Source organism: Nothoprocta perdicaria, unplaced genomic scaffold (assembly GCF_003342845.1).
Source record: "Nothoprocta perdicaria isolate Ctin4 unplaced genomic scaffold, notPer1 scaffold_74, whole genome shotgun sequence".
NCBI lineage: Eukaryota > Metazoa > Chordata > Aves > Tinamiformes > Tinamidae > Nothoprocta > Nothoprocta perdicaria.
The window spans coordinates 587,458-603,865 of NW_020456021.1; the positions used below are offsets into that span (position 1 = coordinate 587,458).

General features: G+C 34.8%; 1 protein-coding gene across 1 annotated transcript in view; it reads left to right on the forward strand.

Annotated features, from left to right (window-relative positions):
- Nucleotides 1-16,408, forward strand: part of LOC112957592 (adhesion G protein-coupled receptor B3) — a 247,506-nt gene that overhangs the window by 148,073 nt on the left and 83,025 nt on the right. The window contains exons 15-17 of the mRNA XM_026051260.1: nt 3,115-3,241; nt 4,957-5,060; nt 8,083-8,185. Of these exons, the coding sequence (XP_025907045.1) occupies nt 3,115-3,241; nt 4,957-5,060; nt 8,083-8,185 (334 nt within the window). The remainder of the gene's footprint in view (nt 1-3,114; nt 3,242-4,956; nt 5,061-8,082; nt 8,186-16,408) is intronic.

Here is a 16,408-nt window from a genome sequence, read left to right on the forward strand (position 1 = left end):
TAACTGGAAATATCCACAGAAAGAATAAGTGTCTTTTGCATATTCATATGATAACCCTAAACCTTTAGCCACACATTCAAAGAAAACCACATGAAAAAGAAATGAAACTTCTGGGTATGGAGTAGCTTCTGTCTGTCCCAGAAAGGATATATTATAAGCAGGACAGATCATAGATGAGGGATATGATGTAAAATATAGCAGTGAGATAGGCTGAATGTAGCACATCCATTTTAACTTTGCATTTCCATTTGTTACTTGATTTATATGTAAAACCAAATACTGTTTTTATACTACCTATTTTTAAAATACTGACTAAAAAGCAGGCAAAAGTGGCCACTGTTTCTGAGTGAATAGCAAATGATACATTTCAGTTTTGCAGGCATGAGTAGCATGCAACAAATTGCAATTGCACTTTTTCTCTGGATTCTACTCATTATTTCCATTATTATCAGTCTTTCATGGACTTATCTAGTATAAAATTCTTCATAGTTGCTGTCGGTCATTCCAATAGTTTACAAATATATTTATTAGTGAGTTTTTTTACAAATGCCCTCATTAGAAATGAGAGATGGACCATATTTAATCACTGAATTTTCAACTATAATCACATAATTTTCTAAAATATGTAGCATATTTGTAACACTGACTGTTGTGGATTTACAGTAAATTGTTCAGGTAATGTGTGACTTGAATTTTGTATTCAGGTGAGCAAAGTGAAGGATAGAATAAGCCCCTTTAAACCTGGTAGACTATCCTTATTTTTTTTTCTTTTCTTTTTTTTTTTTTTTTTTTTTTTTTACCACAGTAAATATTATTAGAATTGTGATAGTTTTGTTTTAATAAAATTGGTCTATGTAGTTATCTATTTTGTCTACTTCTCTGCTCATAACTTGTCAAACTCTATGCGTTGGTCACCATCTACAAGGCTTTGGTGCTGATTAGGAACATTGTGTGTACAGTAATTTTCAGCATAGGTTAAATTCCACAAATTAGGTCTTACTCTCAGCATGAATAATGCCATTCTTTTGTTTTAAAACATGTCAATTTCTCTTAAGCTGTCATTCTTTAATATTTAATCAGCTCAGATAAATGCATTTAATTTGGCCTTAACTGTGTGTCACAATAAGATAACAGACAGGAAATCTAATAAAATAAATTGGTTAGGTTAGCTGGAAGATAATGTTTCCAAATTTGGAATGTATAACTATATTTTTTCAAAGTAGATGTTGGTTTAGTAAGTGGCTGTCTGAAATAGAAAATGTGTGAAAGAAAGCTAATAGCTTTAGAGACTTGAACAATTAGTTGTGTTCTCTCACTTATTTCCCTCAGTTACTGTGTTTGGTTTATTAAAGGACACTGTTCTGAAGACAACATCTTGTAAGGGTTACATCTGCTGTGTGTTCAAAAGCAAGTGGTACAAAATGCTGAGGTGGGCTGGGGTGAGCTGCACTCTAGGATAACAAATTGTCTTTGCATGAGGGCCCTGGCATATAAAATCACTCAGAAATGTGGGTTAGCAAGGCAGAAGAGGTGAAAGAAGGGTGATCAGAGTGACTGGAAATTATTATTCCCCCTCCTTGTATCTTCCACCCTCCTTTTTCTTTTTTCCAGTCATTTGGTGACCKGAGGTGAAATTGACAGAAATTGACAACACAGGCGCTGCTGCTGGCAACAGAGTCACTGCAGTTGCTCCCTAGACATGAAAGGAGACCAAAAAAAGAAAAGAAAAGCCCGGTTGTTTTTCTCTAAACACAACATATGTAACCATAATGGATTTGATTAGTTGAGAATGTTCCCCCCTCCCTTTTTTCCTATAGAAATCTTTGCCCACTCTGCAGCTCGGATAAAAAGGAGAGAGGATTTTTTGTCTCTCCCTCTYCCCTTCCTTGCCGACACAAAGAAAACGTGGGTTGATACCATTTTTATTGTTCTGCTGGGGTAGGTTTCAGACCTTGCATTAGCATATTGAATGTCTAATTGAATTCGGGGGCTGTGTTAATCATCTTGTTTTGTTTAGGGGTTGGTGAAAAGTGCCAGTATGGGATCATTTTGGCTTGGGGTTAGTGTGGTGCTGCCACCCCAAGAAAAAGAGATTGGGAAGGGGGAGGGAGCTAGGGAAAGACGAGTTGACTGAGAGATGTCTGGAGGGCGAACTCGTGTGTCTCTTTGGTGATGTTGTGTGCAGCTCTACTGAAATCCACCCCTCTGCTGGAGCTAAGGCAAGAATTGGAGGGATCTGATGCTGCCGTTTCCAGGGTGAAATTTCCAAGGCTGATCACTAAAAACAACAACCACACACGCACACACAAAATCCCAGAAAAAAAAAAAATAGTCATCAGTATAGAAGATCTGGCATCTCTTAGTCCAAATGGCATAACCCAGACCAAGCTTTGAGAACCATCTGCCCTTAAAGTAGCACACACACACAAGGGAAAAAAAAAAAAAAAAAAAAAAAAACTGAGAGAGAGAGAAAAAAAGAAGGGGAGAAAAGAGACACTACAACTAGCGACAACCCTTTTTTTCATAAAAAGGCTAGAAACATAACCAGTATTAAAAGGAAAAAAAAAAAGAGGGGGAAAAAAAAGAAAAAAAAAAAAGAAAAAAAAAGAAAGAAAAGAAAAGAGAAAAAGCCTCCCCCTCTTCCCCCGATGAGTTTTTCGCATTTCTCTGGTGAGGCTCGGAGGTGGCTGGCAGCGCAGGAGGCGGCTGCTGCCGCGGCTGGCGGGGCTCGGCGCCGCGTGTTCAGCAGCACCGCGGGGCCGCGCATCTCCGCGCCGCGTTCACCGCGTGTTCAGCAGCACCGCGGGGCCGGACAGCGCCGCGTTCACCGCGTGTTCAGCAGCACCGCGGGGCCGGACAGCTCCGCGCCGCGTGTTCAGCAGCACCGCGGGGCCGGACAGCTCCGCGCCCGCCCGCTGCCGCCGCGCTGCGCGGCGGGCGCCGCGGGAGCCCCGTGCTCGCCCACGACAAGTACATCTTCGCTGTCCGGGGACTACCCCGCACTCTGCTCTCGACTAAACTGCGTTTCCTCCTTACGGAATTGGCCGTCAGGCGTAATTATCCTTTTTTTTTTTTTTTTTTTTTTTTTCCTGTCTCTCTCTCCCTTCTTTGCAGGAACGACTCCTTGGGAACCTGGTCCACCCAGGGATGTAAAACTGTGCTTACCGATGCATCCCATACGAAATGCTTATGTGATCGTCTCTCTACCTTCGCCATTTTGGCTCAGCAACCTAGAGAAATAGTAAGTAACAAAGAAGGGGAAAAAGCAGATTTTATGCAAAAGGCGGCAGTGTCTGTGTCTGTGTGTGCGGGGGGGTGGCTGGTAAAGCTTTTCTCTCAGCTATATTTCAGATGTTTCGATGAGGAATTGTTTAATATACCAGGTAGGCACATATTGCTAGTCTCCTGGTGTCTGTAGTGGCTCAGAAAAATGAATTTCAGATTCTCTGATATAACTAAAGCCTAGTGCAATTTACATAGCCTCAAACTCTGATTATATTTTTCCAGAGAAAGCTGTCTAATTGTGATGCAAATGTGTTGAAAACTTTTGTACTGAATAATTATCAACTTAACAAGCTTTGTAAATGCTGCAAGCCTTTTCAGGGGAATGTCCAGGGCTGTGTTATTGCTCTTGGTATGAATACCCTGGATACAGTAGTTAAACAGATTGCAGATCTGCATTGGACATTTTCAGCACAGATTTTCTATGGGGTCTGTTGACATGATGTAAGAACAATAATCAAGTTTTCACAAGAAAGAGGGAACATTATGAACATGAGCAGCCATTCTCAGTATTACAGAATGTAAAATAGCTAAAACCCAAGTATTTGTGAAGTTATCCCCTTAAGACCATAATTTCATCTTCCTGGTTTGAGAAGTGTAGAATCAGACTCTTTCTACAGCAAAGTAGATCAGCTGGAGAGGAAGTGGTTGAAATAAAGGTTGAAATAAAATGTTACATTATGCATCAAATCTGGCCTAAAAATACATTAGTTTTATCTTGTTGGATAATAAAAGATATCTTGATAAAATGCAATTTGCAATACATCCCTAAGGCTTCAAATGGGAATGATATTCTTTCAAACTTTTAAGTCTAAATCTTTTGATATGTGTTAGCAAGTATCAGGTCTATTTTAAAACATATATATATATATATATATACACCAAAAGGAAAGACAGTGATATCTGGAAATAATAGTTTATTTTATGGCGTGAAAAGCTAGCTTATTTTCAAGGTCATTTATTTTCATTTTCATCCAATACAGTGGATACAGATAAAATATTCCTAGATTTCTAACTTCTTTATGGAGAGCTTGTACTATTGTTGCCATAGTTATCTTGCCATTCCTTTTAGATGGTGAGAGGCCCAAGAAAATTAAGTGTGGGAGAAGAGTGGATTGAAGTAAAAGTTAATAAAAGTCAGAAAGTTTGGTAATTCTGTGACAAGCATTRACCAAATTCTGAGACAAATTAGTTGATGATCTTTAATATATTATAGTCAAAGCAAGCTATTTGTTTAATACACAATTTCAAATATTGCCATTTCTCAAGAGAAATACATCTTAAATTAATATTAGCCAGGGATTACTTTAAACTTGTACTAATGTCATAGTCTCCTGTTCCATTGTAATATTACTACTTGCTTTATCTTGCAAAATATTATACCAGTATTATTAGACGTTTTAAAGCTCAAAAGCCTCTGGGGAATGTATCAATAATTAAACAAATCTCAGAGATGTACATGGATCACTTTGGGGATTAAGTTGATATTTGCTTCGTAGGTATTATTAGCAAAGCTATCTGTGATACAGTGGTTGTTTTAATCATTTTTCTTTGATTGTTTTTGTTGTTGTTGTTATTGTTGTTGGGTTTTTGTTTTGTTTTGTTGTATTTTGACCTGGTGGTTTAGTTTCTAGAGGATAGTTTTCCTTCATGGTATTTTTTTGTAACCTACAGATCATGGAATCATCTGGTACACCCTCAGTAACCCTAATAGTAGGCAGTGGTCTTTCATGCTTGGCCTTGATCACCCTCGCAGTTGTCTATGCAGCCCTATGGAGGTGAGTAATGGATTTTATAAAATTGAATGTGGCTATCTAATTATATTTAGTTGCATTAGAAGTTAAAGAGACTACTAGATGCAACATTTCTTATTGGCAAAAAAAAAAATCAAAATGCACTGCATACTTTGATTGTTGGTGTGATGGGTTAGTTTCTCCATCTTGGGCTACTGGTGACAGTATAGCCCATTCTTCTCTTTCCCTCCCCAGTCTGATTAATATTGATCTTTCAGTGTGATATACATTGAAAATAAACATTTTACAGGACTCTTTACAAGATATCTGTTACTCCATTCCTGTATTTGATGTATTACTTCTACACTATTCTTAAGTTGCTTTTTCTCCATTTATATTACAAATTGAACCACTTATTTCATTAATATGTTGCATACATGTCCCAAAAGTTTCTAATTTAAGGAGGTTCAATCAACTGTGCTTTTTAGTGAGAGTTTATCCATTTCTACAATAAATGTCGATGTAGACCATAAAGTGTCAAATAGCATAGTGGTGCGTGGACTTCATTTCCAACATGAGTTAACTATATTAAAATATTACATAGAAACAAAGTTGTAGCAGATGATCACAGAGAAAATTAATTTGATAAGTGATGAGAAATAGCATGATTTTTAATATGAAGGAAACAGAAAAGTGACGAGAAAAATGACAGAGACTAATAAAAAGAAAATGAACATGGCTTCTTTGTCTTTTCCATAACAAAAGTTAAAGAAGTTGTTAAGCAAGTATGAAGAAACTATGAGAATATTATAATCTTTAGAATATAATAAAATTAGTAACTAGAGTTTTACAGTTAAAATTTAATACGAATATAAACATCGTAATAATTTTACACCGTTCTTTCACACTTTCTTATGTAAGCACAAAGACTCACACATTCTATTTCTATTTATATATATATATATATATAWAAAATTTTGTGTATATCCAGTATAGATATATAGAGAGATCCTATATGATATATATTTATATATAAATAAATACAGAATAACTACCTGCAAGTTACAATGAAGGGTGTAAGAATTGCCAGTTCTTGTCTGTCAAATAAGCTGAGAACAACAGTATTTCAACATGTAATTCCCATCTTCTGAAGAATTAGAGTGTTATTTTTGCACTCCTAGTTAAATTTAGCAGTTAAATAGAAAGACTGTTGTGTTTTATGGAAGTTGTCTTCTCCCATGTGATGACTTGTAAGCCAAGAAAAGAATATGTGATAATGGTCTCCCTGATTTATATTTTGGATAAATCTCAGTGTTCTATCACCAAGAACTTTTAAATGTAGAATGATCATTGAGTGGCCTGTCATTTAACTCATTTAAAATTTCCGTCAAACAAGTTTCTTCAGAGCACATCATAACCCATCATCTTGCACAGGAAGAAAACAGGCAATAGAACTTATATAGGCAATGGAACTTACATGTGTGATCCACTGCTTATTTTTATAAACTGTGGAGGGATAGTGGGGTGGAATTTGGTTATTTTTACCCTCTGCCTATTTTTAGGAATAAGAACACCCATATTCTTTTTGAATGGCAGGATCTGTTCATAAGAAATTCTATAACGTAGAAATGATATATAGGAGCCTTCTTTTGTGGTTCACTGATTTGGCTCCTCAGTTGAACACTTGAACCTGAAAAACAGATTAAATATTAGTGTAAATAATTCACACTCTGCTATCTCCTCCCATCTTCCTCTTCCTCTTCCTCTTCCTCTTTTTTCCTGTTCATTCTTATTTTCATGCAGTATTCACTGTATACTATTGACAGTGAAGAAGGACTAACACTAGTGAAGTGGCAGAAAAGCCAAAGTCTTTCTAGATTGAGTTAATGCTATGAACTCCTGGTCTTCTGGATCACTCTGTGCAGCCAGTTCTTATTAACTAAGATCCTTTACAGATCCTAGATGCCCAAGTGCATCAAGAGCAATCAGCAAGAAAGTCACAGCCTACTGACTGTGTAGACACAGGAATTAGCCTTTGTGTGTTTGTTTACAATACATAGACTTAGCCTTAATGACACAGTTATTTTTTGGGGAAAAAAATGTAGATTGTAATATTGGGGTTATTTTGCCTTCTTATCTGAAAAAGAAAAAAGTGCAAGTCTGTCATTTTCAGAAGAACTGGTCACCTTTAACTTTTGTTTACTTTAGTGGCCTACAGTAATGATTAGCAGCTCGGAATTTCAGGTCATTAAGGTACTTTACTTGAAATAGCTTGCTCTCTTATTGCCTTAGTATTTAAAAGGATTTATGTAGCAAAACAAGAATGTTTACATCTTGTAAGGAAATAGGTGGTAGGAGTATTTGTGCTTTATAATCCCAAGTATACTTGTAAAATCAATATGGTAAGCCAGCAAAAGAAAATGTGTGATTCTCTCTTCTATCATTAATAACTTTCAAAACAGAGATAAGCTATGTTTAGTGTTAAGTCTTATGAAGATGTAGATACCATTGCAAGAATTTTTTTTCATACAAATTATTCTGTTAATGTGGTCTATCTTCAGAATGAATTTTATAGTTATCCCAATAATGTGTTTGAGAATTCATTGCCACAGTGCCATGAACTAGCCTGCACCTGATATATGCGTTGTGGAACAGAACTTCTCAAAAAAATACTTCTGCTGAAGTTGGTCATGATGTCTGGTGAATGCTAGCTGTGGATATTCATAGAGATGAGCAGGAAACTTTAGAAGTTATTTATGAACATGCAATCCTATTGTTATCAGTGTGATGTCAGAACAATCTTGCAAATAGATTTAAAAAGAAGCATTAATAGAATCTTTGCTAAAATATGCTAGAATACTAAGAGGGAAATGCAGCATATCTATCAAAATATGTTCTTATATTTGTAATATGATAACTTACTGACATTCTCTTTGAACACTTGAAACAGAGTGCTCATCTTTTAGAATGTCACCAGTATATCCAAATATTGCATTAAAGCTTTGAATAATTTACCATCCGCTTTCCTTTCAGAAGAATCTTACCCATTATTTGTTTATTTCCGCAGGTACATCAGATCTGAAAGGTCAATAATTCTAATCAATTTCTGCTTGTCTATTATCTCATCAAATATCCTTATCCTGGTTGGACAAACTCAGACACATAATAAGGTAAGATGGATTATATCAGATTCTCATTTAAAAATTGGTATTTTTGTTTTATTTGTGTTTATCTTAAAATAATTGCGTATGTTTAGTGCTATACTCATAGGATTTGGTACTTTTGGTAAAATATTAACAGGCAAAGGAAAATATTTAATGTCTTTCCTAATCATTTTTCCCTTCCAAAAATCCCTTTCAGTATTGTTCCCTCTGGATAAGCTGTGTTCTCTGCGGTAGACTTGTATGTTTTATAACTAAATTTCAAAGCAAAAAAGTTCAAAGACTAGAAACATCAAAAGCAGAAATTCTGGTTCATTATAATAGTTGTAATAGGATTGTGCTACAGTGTTTTTTGTCTTTTTATTAACACACTGGTACTCGAAAGGCAAGTAGAAATTACTTAGAAGTTAGAGTACTACTCTCGAAAAAGTGCATACACAGACGTTGTAATAAGGCTTGCTGTAATTCCGTATGGAATTACAACTGCTAATCTCTGATTGATGTGAGTACATGAAATTAATAATCTTGCAGCCCTTACTTAGCAACATATTGCTGATTTCTTAGTAATCTTTTCTCAAATTCTTTCTGAATATGGTCATTATTTGTCCCTTTCCTGGAAAGCAGGGCTACATCAGTGTTTCGAGGCATCACCCAGTACCTACTGGTGCCAGTAACTTTTAGAAGTGATAATAAATAGTTATTTAAAATTAATTATAACATAAAATAATATAATTATTTATTATAATTATTAAATAAATTACATGTTAGCTTTAAATAGAAAATAGAACATAATTGGTGGCTAGGTCTGCATGTGATAGACTGCTGTTAGCTTGAAATGAGTAAATGTCAGTGAARCAATTTCTTTCCCATTGTGTTAGACTCAGGAATGCATTGTTCAAGTTAATTTGTACAGTACTGAGCATAGTAAGTTCATTATTCTGCTATAAGATTACTGGTATTTGCATAATAAATTATTTTCTTCAAATGAGTGCTTAGAAATTTAGCAGTCAGAAGTCTCATAAATTCAATGGGAGTCACACATCTTGATATCTGAAACTCATAACCAAAACATACATCATAATCATTATGAACACATAATTTTAAGAAATATAGATTTTTTAAAAAGATACTCTTTAAAGTTTTGAAGGTGTGTAAAGAGGCAAATGTATAAAATTAAATTTTACAAAATTTGTATGATTCCCACAGATATTATCAAGACTTATGCAACTGAAAATTCAGGGAAAAAAGTCAGAAATGTGCAAGAAATTTTAAAGCACCAGTAAAAGGTGAAGACAGAATAAGGGTTAGGCCTCTCTGGAATTTCAGTGCTAACATGTATAGTCATATGTTCTACTTTATTATGCTTTTCAAGGAGAAATATCCTTTGGCAGCTGAAGGTTGCTTTGTGTATTGTCACTGTAGAGGACTGTTCACATTCCACAGTTCAAAAGATCAGGAAGGAGAAGAGACTAAGGAAGATCCTCACCTATAGAATCAGGGTGACAGGTTGTATTGCTCTTTAACTATATTGGCAGTCTTACTCCAATGCTTAATTCTGARAACTCTGACCTAAGATATTCTCTTAATCTAGCTCATTTTATGAACCTTAAAATTCTTTGAGCTCACTCATATCTGCTTCCTAAAGTCCTGAAAATGCAGATATGTTATATTCAGTTCTTTGGAGAATGTAAGATGAGATATTTAGAGGAAGAACTTAACATTAAAAAAAAAAAAAAAAAAAAAAAAAAGACATCACAAAGTTTGCATTTTGAATATCACCTGAAAAGAAAAAAAAGGTATCTAAAATACCAAGTATTCTACAACACTTGTCTTCCTTTTGAGTCCACATTTTACTTTTGATACATGTTACACCAGGGAGCTGCTAGCCAGGGAGTACCTCTAATGGATCAAAGGCAGAATACATTTTTTATAACAAGGAAGATATTGGTTGTTATAGAGCAAAAGTCTTTTTATTGTTATGTCCACTGACACATGAATATTTTGTAGCTCCAAGAGAGTAATCTGTGAATGCGCCATCAAAAAGAATGCCCAGCAAAASCAGTGTTTAGCATATACTTAGTCAAATTACATCAATGATACTTAGGTATGATCTCACATGCAACTTGGCATTTGATATCTTTGAACAAAAGTTCTGAATTGTTTGTTCTTTATTTTTAAAATTCATATATAACCAGGGGAAGCCRATGCTTGACTTCGAGGTCATAGATATGGAAGACAGTACTGGTATCTGTAGCTTTTTTTGTGGTTGTTGTTTTTCATTTTGCTGAGTTGGAAAATTATATCTGGAAATGAAAGTCTTAAAAAGAAGAACTGTGCCTCTAATTAYGATTTCACATGAAAAGCATTTAGATTTGTTTCTGAGTTTGTATTATTTACTAGAAATCAAGATGTTTTGTGGTCTAGAGTCTGTTTGAAAGTTTTGGGAGAAATTTTAATAAATATTTTATCAAGAGCAATGCTATATKCAATTGATCAGAAATAGCTCTCTAAAAAAAAAGACTGAGGAGTTTTTTTGTGGCASAAAGATGACTTCTGATTTTGTAAAATGTCAGAGAAAATTGGAGAGATATGATATGGATATGGCAACTTCGATATTTTATTTATTCTGTTCTATGCTCATTTTTATGCCCATTCTATTCCAGTAATACTTGGGCACATATCTAGTGTACATATGATATTCTGATGACTTTCACAAAGTTGAATAATGTTCTTTTTCTCATGTTTTGGTTGGTATTGCTTTTGAGCTTAAATTTTCCCAGGTCTAGATGTGTGTGCATTCCACTTGAGAATGGAGGGAGCTTGTAAAGTTTTCAAAGCTGAACTCTGGTGTAAACTTGAGCAGTGTGTATATTAAGCATAACAACTTTGTGCCTATAACAGAGAACATTTTGTCACTCTGTTTGCAGTTTGTGTTTTTCTCTGCATTAATCACTGCACCAGCTTTTCTTTATTCATTTCAAAGCTACTACATCTCCAGGAAATTTCTGTGGTTTGCTTTTGTCCACTCATTGAGATTTTTGACAAGTTAAAAATACTGACTTTCTTAGTCTGGAGAATTGTGTATTTTCTGTTATTTTCTTCCTGTTTTAAGTACATCATAGCTTCTTAGCTACATGTCCCTACCCTTTTAAGACTGAGTATATCCTTGTTTTTTGTTTTTTTTTTTTTTTTGTTTTTTTTTTTACAAAAGCTTCTTTTGTGTATGAAGAACTAGTGAAATCTAAGATTTTGAATGCTGTATTCTCTTTGGTTCAAGTAGGCAAATGTGTTATGCATTCCATTGAAGGCCAGAGATGAGGAATGTTCTGCTGTTTTCAGCATGTTCTCCAGAACTTGCCCAAATGTAGAATTTTTATTAATGATTTCTTAGAAAGTATATGAAAGGTTTCTGTTCATTTAGATCCTGTTTGGAAATGCAGGTCACTGAAGGCTGAATATAACAGAATACTATGAAATTAAATATACATCTTATTTAAATATAATTAGTGTATTATTAGGTATGAGAAGGGATGAGAAACATATTAATTTAGTTTAGCCTTTGTTTCTGCTTCTGGCTTGCTTTTCTTAAATAGAACTTGTTCATTGTCAATTGCTAGTCACAAATAGTTTTATTTAAATTTGAGAAGACCTGCAATGCTGCTGGAGATAGTCCTTTCACTGGAGATAGTCTTTTCATATGTAGTTGTAATGTTGAAATGAACTCTCTTGAAATAAGGAAGGATACCACTTTTCATGTATTATCTGCTCAAATATTATTTCTGAAATATTAAAAAGTGTACACACCTTGTACATTTTTGTTTTGAAAAGGTTATCAGTTTTATTTAGGGAAGTATCTATCAGTCATTTGCAGGCCTCTTAGTAATATAACTCCTTCTGTATTATCTGCTTCCTAATGTTCTTCTTGTCATCAAGAAAAATGATTGTATTTCGTCTATAGGTGGACTTTTGTCACCAAAACTATAAATCTTGATCAATTTTCTGTACTGATTTAGTGAGCATACTGTGTATTGCCAATAACTTATTGATTAATTTTATGTGGACTTCTTTTTTTCATAAATTCTCTTTCTTTGCATGTACATCTGGAAAATACCTTGTTTTGTTCACAGATATGCCATAAGTAAAAACACATTAGCTGAATGATGTAAACAATTCCTGTTTACCTAATTTCYATGTGAAGAAACAAAGCAGAATTTAAAATAAACAGTAATGAGTTTAAAATCAGCAATTTAAAATAAACAATAGAATATATTATACAGATGGGAAAAAAAGTTAATTATTTTCTAGATTATCTGTTTCTGRGTGTGTTTAGCAGCTTGTTGCTGGAGTTTTGATTTCTTGTGAAAACAGGTATATTTTTAGAAACATCATGAGCCCCTGTACATTTTTTTAGACTTTCTGAGATTTATGTATGCCTACTAAGGGAAGACAAGGGTAGATGTTAGAGCACAAGATATAACAACCATACAACCTTGATATTTTGTATCATCTCTGCCTAATTGCAACATCCAGTCTATTATACTTGCTATTACATTTGAAATTAATCCCTTAAACCATACCTTGAAAAGTTATGAGTACAGCAGGAATTTTCAATCTGCTCTCCCTGACCACCTACTTAAAACACATAACAGAAATAATTGCTAGTTTTGATAAAATTATTGGAAACAAGAAAAAAAATCTATAGAATTTTAAACATGGCAAGATTAGACTTTTCATTAAGTAGGAAAACAAATCGGACAAAAGTAACCCTACTGTGTTCTTTTTTCCTTTTTTTTTTCCCCTGAAATAAAGGATTTAGGCTGAAAGAAGCAAATAGAAAAAAAAAAAGTTGAAAAGCCACAGTTTCACATTCCCATAGCACTATGAAGCAGCTGCCTGTGTAATTAGGACTCCCTCAGGTTTTGAGAAAAGGTGGGTGGAGGACTCCCCTGAGAACCCTGCAAATGTTCAGGTGGTATTAAGTCTGTTTCTAACCATGTGGTCTTTTGCTCCATATCTGCCACTGCCTTGCAGATGCAGGCATTGTGGCAATATATCTCCTAGGAAACAGCAGAAGAGGCCTTAAGAGCAGATGGAATGAACAGAGAAATGATGCTAACCTAGCATTAAAGTTGTGTTAGAAAATCAATGAGGAAGTAGAGAATTCAGTGTCCCAAGCAGTAGCATACCATAATTCAGATGTTGCCCTGAGAACTGCAGGGGAATATCACCCTCTTAAAAAGCTGAAGTCTGATCAAATATGTTCTTCTGATTTTGCTGGAACCCAACTTCCAAATTTATACCTTCTCTGCTGATTTTCATCTATTTCTTTGTGCACAACACCTTTTTGAATGGCTGATTGAGAAAGTCACTGATATGCATCAGCCATCACAGAAAACTAGCAGTAAGTAGGTCAGCAGTTAGAGTGCAGTGTGCCACACACCTCTGACTGCTGTGTATCTGAGAACTCAGAAACAATTAAWCGGAGAAGAGCCCATTTAACTGAATAACTACTAAAGGAGTAGGCCCGTTTAAGCAACACTACTTTACAGTTCAGAATTCTGACAAAACCCGTTAATGTCAGATGAATTAACTACCTATTCTTAGATTCTCAACAAAACCTCTGGGAGCAGATATTTCTTACCCAAGATCAGTAAATGTTGTCATTCGTGCTGCTGCTCAGAGGAGAAGGTAACATTCTTCTTAAAAGTGCCTGCAAGACTGTTTCTCAGAATACATCAACTTTATCATTCAGTTTGCTATTTCTAAACAAACCAGGCATTTTGATTTTAAGAGAGTTACAAGGRAAAGACTAAGTAGAAGCTGGAATTGTGTGGTGTCTGCTTCCATCCTCTGAAACCTTTTTTGAACTCTTATCTCTTTTAGGATCACAGAATTGTTCAGCATGGRAGATCATCTAGTCCAACCTCCTGCTCAAAGCAGGATCATTCAYAGTTGCTGAGGGAGTTTTCCAGTCAGATCTAAGAAGGTCCAGAAAATCTTTAAGGGTTGATACTGCAAAACCTTCTAGGACAGTTATTTGGGTGCCTAGGTGTCCTCACAGTTAAAATTTTTTTTTGTATATCTGTTTTGGACCTTTCTTGTTTCATATTTTTGCCCATTATGTCTCATCTTCCTACCRCATATCCCTATGAAGAGCCTGGGTCAGTCTTCTTAGTGATGGTCAGTGATAGGACAAAAAGCAGTGAGTATAAGTTGAAACACAGGAAGTTCCTTCTCCATGTGAGGAAGAACTTGTTCACCATGAGGGTGACAGAGCCCTGGAACAGGCTGCCCTAGGAGGCTGTGGAGTCTCCTTCTCTGGAGATCTTCCAAACCTGCCTGGATGCCRCCCTGTGCCCCGTGCTGTAGGTGACCCTGCTARAGCATTGGGGTTGGACTAGATGATCTCTAGACATCCCTTCCAACCTCATCCATTCTGTGATTCTCTGATTTTGGTGGTCCTTTTTTTTTTTCTTCATTGCAAAAAGATGGCTCAGAGCGACTTGAGTGAGGTGACCCTGTACTGTTCCCAAATTGGAGATTTTTTTCTCCTTTTCCAAGACCTGTTTAGAATTGATTTTTCCTTTTTAGAATTCACCCCCACAATCCTGAGGAAAACAGCTCATTCCCTCACAAACACCTGTTTGAATCATTTCATACAATCTGTTGGTGATTCAAGCAGCTATTTGGGRATTCACACCTTCTTTCCACTTCTCTTCTGTTTGTTTGTTGAATTCCAGTTGAAATAGAAAACAATGTACAGTACATCAATGTACAGTACATCAGCCTACAAACAGTTAATTGTTTACAACTTTTTACAATTTRCATAATATAAGTTTTAAGAGAGAGGAAACCATAAAACTTTTTAAGTGTCATTGGTAAACAGGRTTTTTAAATTAAGATACCATAGGAATAGACTTCATGGAGAGAAATGATTTAAATAATAATAACAAGCAGAATTCAGATATTTAGATATTTTTATTCTGATGTAAAGATTGAAATTCCTACATGCAGATTGCAATTTCCTAGAATGCATAGACAGAATCCATTTGCAACAAATCCATTACAACATAATCCATTTACAACACATATTCAGAAACACAGTAAGACATAGACAAATAATACATTAAAATGATAAAACTGTTAAATAATACATTAAAATGCGATTATGAGATAAATGCAATAGAAAACTCGTGTAACACTTGAAATCACTTTTAACAAGTAAAATTTGTTAGAAAACAAAAAAAAGTCTTTTAAAAATACTACTCACATAACCGTAACATTTAGGTGTAAAAGATTATCTACTTCCTATACTCAATTTCATTTGCATTTCCCTACCAGTCCCTCTTGTGACTGCATATGTTCAGGAACATATGCTATAGTTTAACCTTGACATACACTGAGATTTATCTGAATAGTTTTACATTTTAATTCTTGTATTCTCCTAGGTAAAATTTTTTAGGCCCCTAAACTTGCTGTCAAGTTATTGAGAGTATTATAAGGAAAAGGACTATTGGATCGATCTGATTCTTGGATAGATTAAAAACTAGAAAACGTTTATTTTTTAACACTGTGTACTTCGCTGTAAAAGCTATGAGAATCAATCCTGTCATTCTGATGTGTGAAAGTATACTTTAGTCATATTCATTTTTACTTTGAAACTTTAGTGTTACTATTRTATAAAAGTTGACAGAATCACACACAGAGATAGCTTAAGAGCCAGTATGAAAATGAACTGTGAAGCTTGCATTTGTTAGTTATATTGAAGCACATACAGTTCTGGAAACAGAGGTTGCTAGTGAATCAGTTCATTTTTATGCCTGAGTCCCTCTTGCTTCTGCAGAAAAAAAAAAAAAAAAAAAAAAAAAGTGAATTATGTTTGATCAAACTAGTCCAAGATGCTCTGAGCAGTCAAAACTAACAGCTCCACAAAGACCAGAGACTCTGTCCTCAGTAACTGTGAGTTAAGGTTCAATTTGTGATTGATTTTGTCTCAGCATTAACTACTCGTAAAATGTTAATTTTTTCTTGAGTGTTAAGATCAAAGTCTGAGTTCTAGTGTTTATTTAATGTTTATTCATTTTGTATTTGAGAATGGAGAAATAATAATAATAATGATAATGGGACAAGGACTGAATTTCTTTCTTTCTTTCTTTCTTTCTTTCTTTCTTTCTTTCTTTCTTTCTTTCTTTCTTTCTTTCTTTCTTTCTTTCTTTCTTTCTTTCTTTCTTT